Source organism: Macadamia integrifolia, chromosome 6, assembly GCF_013358625.1.
Source record: "Macadamia integrifolia cultivar HAES 741 chromosome 6, SCU_Mint_v3, whole genome shotgun sequence".
Taxonomy (NCBI): Eukaryota; Viridiplantae; Streptophyta; class Magnoliopsida; order Proteales; family Proteaceae; genus Macadamia; species Macadamia integrifolia.
Window position 1 is genome coordinate 24,145,363 of NC_056562.1, and position 7,887 is coordinate 24,153,249.

General features: G+C 40.4%; 1 protein-coding gene across 2 annotated transcripts; it reads right to left on the minus strand.

Moving 5' to 3' along the window:
- Positions 1-633: 633 nt before the first annotated feature.
- Positions 634-6,931, minus strand: LOC122082615 (DNA replication licensing factor MCM6). Of its 2 annotated transcripts, none has more exons than XM_042650301.1 (19): positions 6,657-6,931; positions 6,111-6,386; positions 5,852-6,004; positions 5,621-5,746; positions 5,320-5,482; positions 5,015-5,208; positions 4,684-4,879; positions 4,512-4,589; positions 3,848-4,077; positions 3,647-3,761; positions 3,305-3,379; positions 3,070-3,210; positions 2,683-2,886; positions 2,410-2,571; positions 2,271-2,326; positions 1,948-2,102; positions 1,713-1,838; positions 1,318-1,448; positions 634-1,194 (listed from the first exon to the last, which is right to left on the minus strand). In XM_042650301.1, the coding sequence occupies exons 2-19, from the start codon at positions 6,185-6,187 to the stop codon at positions 1,054-1,056; spliced, it is 2,523 nt and encodes an 840-aa protein (XP_042506235.1). In that variant the 5' UTR covers positions 6,188-6,386; positions 6,657-6,931; the 3' UTR covers positions 634-1,053. The 2 variants fall into 2 exon arrangements, with proteins under 2 accessions (XP_042506235.1, XP_042506234.1); XM_042650300.1 differs by having other exon boundaries at positions 6,111-6,501.
- Positions 6,932-7,887: the final 956 nt, after the last annotated feature.

Sequence of the window (7,887 nt, forward strand, 5' to 3'; positions counted from 1 at the left end):
GTGCCGAGCCAAGGTGACTAGTAACACGGCCTGATGGAGGGCCGAGGTGACAGCACGGCCTGATGGAAGGCCGATGTGACAGCACGGCCTGATGGAAGGCCGATGTGACAACACGGCCTGATAGAGGGCCGCGGTGGCAACACGGCCTGATGGAGGGCCAAGGAGGAAACACAGCCTGATGGAGGGCCAAGGAGGAAACACGGTCTGATGGAGGGCAGAGGTAGAAGCACAGCTTGATGGAGGACAGAGGTGACAACACGGCTTGATGGAGGGCCGAGGTGTAGCATTGGTCAAGACCAATCCTTGCCCGTGCCGTGGTTGGGAAGAAATACCCTCATCAGATACATTTTGTTTTTGTATGGTCGAAGGACCCTCAAAATACCAAAGACTAAATTAAAATCAAACTAAACTGGTTTTAATGGGTTTCCCTGCAAAGGCATACCACACAAAAGGTGGTTGGATTGGTAGACGGTTTCCTATCATTTCTGAAAGGTAAAAATTGGATCGGTACAATGATAAAAACTACAGCCAGTCAATTTAATAACATATCAGGTTGGGCTGGGCATAAATACGGTGACAACCAAGCATTACTAGCCACGGTTATAAATATTTGAAACATAGGCTGCAATAAGATTAGCCAAACTTCTCTCATCATAACCACTGAGAAAGCTCAGCAAAACATTACTTCTAGATAACATATAGTTAAAGCAAATACAAAGTTTATAAATCTATTGGTAACCTCGCAAACGCCTCGCCCACCACTTCGCCAGGGGTGGGTGGCGTTCCACAGGCAAAACAAGGGAATGAAAGAACGCTGGTAAAGGATGACTTGAACAAGTTTAAGAGCTGCTTTTGACATTAAAGTCACCACGAATTCATTCAGACAATGAAGGTATCTCATATGACTGGTTATGGATTCAAATCACATGCATAGCTGTGTATGATCAATCTGATTCTCTTCACAATAACTTCCAGATCGGAGAAGCATGGATGAATGCTGTTATGATCAATTTGTCGGAAATATGAGTAGACCAGGTAATGGACAACATTGCATTAATCAATGACATAATTTGGAGCAACAGATAAAATCCTGTCATTTCTAGATGATGATGATTCCCTTGGTTCTTCACCCTCTGCAGTTGCTTGCCGACCATCATCTACAACTATCAGGTGGCCTTCCCTCCGTATCAAGCTCTGGCATTACACAGACTAGGTTAGAAAATCTTAATCCGAGAAGGCAGCCAGGTTTCTTACATCTGGAGTAAATAACACAAAATTTTGCTTTTTTTTTTTCCTGCAAGGTTTAGTTTAGCGAACCTCTATAATAGCTTTAATTTTAGCCACTTCACTCTTCACCTCCTCCATAGAACTGTAGTTGTTCTTTTCATTTTGTTGACTCACATACCACTGAATCAAATCTTTCTGCCTCATACCCACTAATCCAGTCCCTGCAAATTTTCAAGGAACCTATTAGAAGTTCACACTAATTCATCAGTCAAATTCAGAGATAAAAGCAAAGGTTAAAGTCATTTAGTTGAATTCTTTATAGCCTTTTATGTTCGATCTTTGAAGGGTCTATGTTTCAAATTTAGGTACTCCTATCAAAGATGAAATGTGAAAATGAACTGATAAGTGAAAGAATATTTCACTTGAACAAATCTCACAAGGACCATTAAACAAACTATAAGAACTTAAGCCATTTTCAGTTTTACCATCTTGCATTACAGACTCTTCATGTTGTCTAAGCCGCATAACAAGAGCTTGGGTAACCCTTTGAAAGTATTCATCGGTAATAACTAGTTTCTTTCCTTGATGACTGCCTGTGCCTATGCCACTTTCTGTACAATAAGCATCTGGTTATTACAAGTGCATTTGCTCCACCTAAAAAAATGAAGAATTTTTATGTATAAGATAAAAATATGGAGCCCATATCAGCCAAGAGCCCACCTGCATTTCCAGAAACTGGTTCTGCTGCAGTTGTACTTGGCTGAGCACCATCTTGTCCAGGACCTCCATCACCATCACCATCACCATCACCATCACCATCACCATCATGAATTTCATCTTGAAAATCAGAAAGATCAATCTCACTCGATTCAACACTGCATGGAGATAAAAGAATTCCATTAAAGCAATTAAAGAAGCATACTAATAATACTTAATGTATCTTGGACTTTATATCTTTTTCGTCTTCTCTTCGGTAATGAATTATATTATTCATCCAAAAAAAATAAAAAAATTTACTCAATGTATCTCAAAAGGTCGTTTGCCTTATTATGGATGTTTTTAGAAGCCTCACTGCCACACGAACATGGCGCGGTTCCACCTGTAAACAAGAAACAAAACTCAGGTCTAATTAAGATAACGGTGAAATACAGGGAAAGTTTTAGTTCATGGGATTTAACATGCCTGAAGTTCCAAGTGACTTCGAGCAATAGCTTCTGACAGCCTAACCAATGCCTCCAGTTGCCTAACTGTCATGCGATAAGCAACTCTACTCCCTGGAGTTATATCACCTCTACGAAGAGCAACGTAGGAATCCACTAGCATTTTCCTGGCTTCTGAGCTCAACTGAGTGAATGTTTACACTATTAAAATCTTGGTTATGCAAGTACAATAGAGAGTGGCAAGAGAAGAAACTGAATTCTGTAACTCTGTCCAAGGGAGGACTAAAAAACAGACCTTTGGCCTAAGAGTCTTTGCATAAGCTATATAACGCTTCAATTGAGCAGTAGTGAACGCAGGAGTAAGTGCATCTTCATGCTTCTGATGAACTCTCACAATGTGGTGGGCAATGTGGTAATCTGTTTGATCGTCTGGCTCATCGATCATAACATACACCAAATCAAACCTTGAAAGGATAGCAGGTGGGAGTGCTACATTGTACTGAAAAAGGAAAAAAGAAAGAGACAACGTTTACTTCATGTTTGAGAAACCCAAATTCATGGTTAAGGAATTGTTTCCTGTTTCACCAACACACTTCAACTTAAATTTCAATTTCAATACAAAAAACACGCTTTCTGTAGATTTCAGGGGAGGGAGTGATTATCTACAGAAAGGTCCCCTCACCTTGAGAGGTTTTGATTTATCATATCGCCCACCAGTAGGGTTGGCAGCAGCTAAAATTGATGTTCGAGCATTCAGTGTTGCCTGTATTCCTGCTTTCGTGATGCTTATAGTCTGCTGTTCCATGGCTTCATGAATAGCAACCTTCAAATTAAATCATAAGTTAGTTTAGCATAACTGTTAATAGCTCGATGATAATAGGTGTGAGTGGAATTCTTGGAACTGGTGAAGAGATTACCTGGTCCCTGATTTCCATCTTATCAAATTCATCAATGCAACATATGCCATTATCAGCAAGCATTAGAGCACCAGCCTGAGAACAGTTTCAAATAACCGTACTGTCAAAAAAATACATCGAAACTCAAAAAATAGGGATAGATGTGGCAAAGTTGGAAAAGAAAACGCAATAGAAATTTTTTTTTCTATTCAATCTCATCGTTTATACCTTCTTTTTTTTTTCATTTTGCCATTAGGCAACCATGGTTTTGGTCATTTAGAGACTATTTCTGGATAGCCAAAAAATGGATTCCAAAGAAATGTTAAAAAGAAGATAATAATGGCAGTACAAAAAGTATAGTACCTCAATACAGAATTCTCCAGTTTCTGGTTCCTTAGCCACAGTGGCAGTCAAACCTGCAGCAGAGGAGGATTTTCCAGATGTGTAGACAGATCGGGGAACGATACTTGAAGTATACCTGCAAGTCACATATTTGCATGAATATGCTAATTAATGGAAACTACCAAAAGAATATTATCATAATAGTAGATGAACATCGCATACTTGAGGAACTGAGACTTTGCACAGCTTGGGTCTCCAACAATACACACATTGATGTCCCCCCTAAGGTTGATACCCTCATGGGTGACCTTATGGACACCACCCAAGAGCATAAGCAGGATAGCCCGTTTGATTTCTTGGTGACCAAAAATTGTTGGAGCAATACTGTCAACAAGCTTATTGAAGAAATCAGGAGTGTTTCTCATCCGTTGGATTTCATCCAACTCATCAGCCTGGAAAATAGAAATTAAAATAAGGTGAAGAATACAAATATGTCAAAGACAAACCACCTTGATTTTGAACAATGTACATTTTCATCTGAATGAAAATGCTGCATGAAGAAGTGGTCGTCTAAGACCAATCTTTCTGAGTCATTGCTAATATATCAGAAAGTGTCAAACTTCCATCCAGGGTTTCAGATACAACATTGAGGTGGAAGAAGCTATATCCCACGCATCAGTAGGCCAGAAGACCTTAAATCAGCAAAATTTGGTGAATACCCCATGCAGTAGCTGGAATACAAATGGTATAGTTCCCATCAATGAAGATATGCTTTTGCCTGGTGCTCAATGAGAGCCAAAAAGAAAAATGGCAAGTGATGGTAATGTGTTAGGAAACACATACCACGAAGAAGAGGTCATGGTCCAATATGCGTTTGTGAACTTACCATGAACTGCGGGTTATCATCATCAACAATATCCTTCTTTCTGTTCCTAATGTCGCTGTCCCTTCTACCATCAGAAATCTGATTGTAGTTCATAGTATTAGTTTAGATCATCAAAAAGAGTCCAACAAATAGCACCAAATGGAACCAACATGAGAACCATTTCTGCACAAACCTGTACTGAATTGGCAATGAAGGCCATGCGATAGGAGAGATCCCTCACCCCCAAAGCCCTAAGACCCCTAACGCCTTCCTGGCCAGCAGCAGGATTTTGACGTTGGGAAGCTTCTCTTCTACATTCTGATCTCTCCCCTGGTGATGCTAATGCCAATATGTCTGGTATTACAACAAGAGTACCTGTAAAGATTACCCTATAGGAGCCCAAAAGTGAAATCCAATTATCCTTTATGAAAGTCGGTGGGGTAACGAAAAAGGATGAAGATTTAGTAGTATCAAAGCAAACTCATGTACAATAAGGACTTAAAAGGCAAAATCAAAGATCTTACGTATCACCAGCTCTGGCCTGCTCCACGATTTCATGACGAAGGATGACATCCATAGATCGAGGTAGGGAGCCCGGTGGTATCTCTTTTGTGGTTTCTTGCATTCGGACCCTCTGCCAATCTGCAAATTTGCTCTCTTGACGAAGCAAAACCCATCTCATTCGATTCTTACAGAGTGCATTGGTACAGACAATCGGCTGCAACCCCCGAAAGAAACACATTAAGGTGACATAAAGTGTGTTGTAGAAACAATGGGAAATTAGAAGACATGTACATGTCGATCAGGAAAAACCAAAAAGAAATCACACCTCAGTATATTTAAATTGTTGTTCAACATTCTTTATTAAGCTTCCACATTCCAGGCACTTGAAAGTCCCTTGCAGAAGCTCCGGTCTCACCTCACTAGTTCGGGTGACCACCCCTGTCACTGAAACTAATTTTCCAATCTCAGCTGTCGCCAAATCCCTCAATCTGCATTTTCAAGTCAAATTTAACTAGAATCCAAAAGAAAAGAGGGGGGGGGGGGGGTAGGGGTGAGTCTCCTAAGCAGGAAGCAACGAAGCTTCAAACGAATGTTACTTTGTGTTCTCTCCTTTTCTCTGTTCTTACCTTTTTAGCAGAGGGATGTTGTAGAAGGCTACATTTATGTCTTTGTTAGGGTTGTCATCTGCTATTACGGTCGGCTTCTGCTCCATCACAAACCTTTTGCAAGCATTCTTCAGGTACGGTTCGAACCTACATTGGCGGTTCGTCGTTTACTTCTTCTTAAGAAATTGGAGGCCAAAAAATACAATTGGGGGGGGGGGTGGGGGGGGTGGGGGGGGGAATTAACGGTCATACCTCAGATACTCCTCCGATATGGCCTTCTGAAGGACATTGTTGAAGCGCATTACGTGAGAGAAATCAATAAACATGGTGGTCGATTCCTTCGATTTCATGGCTTCGACCTCCGATTCATAGAATGGCTCAGCCGAGCTGGGATCAAGCTTAAAGCTGAAGAATAACAGATCGGTGAACCACAGAAGAACAGATCATTTGTATCCTTATCCAAACACAAAAAACAAATTATTAAAATAAGGAAATGGGAGAGATGGATCACCTCTTGAGGAACTCAAAGAAAATGTTTTCCACACGAACTGCTTTTTCGTCAACGAAAAACCCATCGTAAGCATCCATCTTTTCTCTCTCCTGTTCTCTTCAACGGAAACAGAGACGAAGACCTATAACACTTCCTCCGAAGAAGGATGGATACCGGATAGAGCTCGTCTACGGCCAGAAAATCTGGCAGATTTGAGACGGTGTATTTTCACTAATTACTTGATAATCTTTACATGTCCAAGTAACTCCTTTGTGTTCCTGGGTTACGCTTCTGCAACTTCTCTAATCTTCTAAATCAGTACCACTGGGTTGTAGAAGGGGTAGATTACCTTGAAAACAACGGCTGGTATTCATAGAGACATATTGAGTCTCTGAGGTGTGAATGCCCCTATCTTCAAATTGAAGATGATGATAACCAAATGAATTGAATGATTCGTGAGTTGTGCCTAAAAATAGTCTACTTCCCAATACTCTTCACTACCACTGAAGCAAGCCAACAAAAAGAACAACCACCCAAGAGAAAAGAAAAATAAGATCCTTGTCTTACCTGTGCGATGCGCTATTCCCTTCTTCCTTCTAATTCAGTGAGTCCCTTCTCTTTCTTCTTCTTCTTCGGTTCTTCTTCTTTAAATGATACAACGAATCAATCCCACTATCTTTAAATCAAAGTAGTTTTTCGTCACTCCCAAATCCTAATATCCTAATATGGGAACACAAGGACGGTCTGATGTGCGAGCCCCGTGCCGCACTGCCGTTGCTGCTTGGGTATGAGAGTTTCAGGAGTAATGGGGAGAACGAAGAGGCAGGCGCAGGGGTTAGAATTTAGTATTTAGAAGGAGAGGAAGGAGGGAGATAAAGAAGAAGAGAGGGCTCCCAGCAGATCTGACCGTCCACGTGTCCTAGTTCGCCTCCGCCAGATTCGTTGCCGCAGAGGAGATCGATCCCTCAGAGAAGAAAAGCGCGGGAACGAACAGCTTCCCGCCAAAAAGAAGGCGCAAGTGGGAAGCAGTGGATTTAGAAATTCAATCTGCAGGGAGTCCAAAGTCGTAACTAGCAGCCACGGTTTCCAAAATGGGGAATCGGTTACTTCGCGTCTATGAGACCCATGGTTTTAAAACTCGGAACAGATCCATCAATATCAATTGGATTGGATTGGTACCAAGCTCTCAGCCTTGACCAATCCCTGATATTGACTAATTCGATTCTAATACATGAATAAGGTTTAAAGAAAAAAATATAATAAAAACTAATATAGATATATATATATATATATACTCGGAACAGATCCGTCAATATCAGTTGGATCAGATTGGTACCAAGCTCTCAGGCCTGACCAATACCTGATATTGACTAATTCGATTCTAATACATGAATAAGGTTTAAAGAAAAAAATATAATAAAAATAAAAACTAATATATATATATATATATATATCCAACTATGGCTGATATTGATCAGTGTCAGCAATGACTGATCCGATTTTTAGAAGTTTGGAAGTTTGGTGAGACTTGTGATGAATTTGGTTGTAAAATTTGTTTCTTTTTGTCGGTTGAAAAAAAAAATACACGAGGATATTTAAGATGGGTTTAAAGTTGGCACTCGCTAAAACGATATTTTGTTTTTCAATCAATAGTTAGCCCTGCACGGCGCAAGGAGAATTCAATTCACGATCTTTTATTGTGAGGTATTGATCCTTGCCAAGTAGGGTTTAAGTGCATGGTAATCAGATTATTCATATCAGGCTGGATAAGATCATTTTATCCCTCAAAATTAATCTG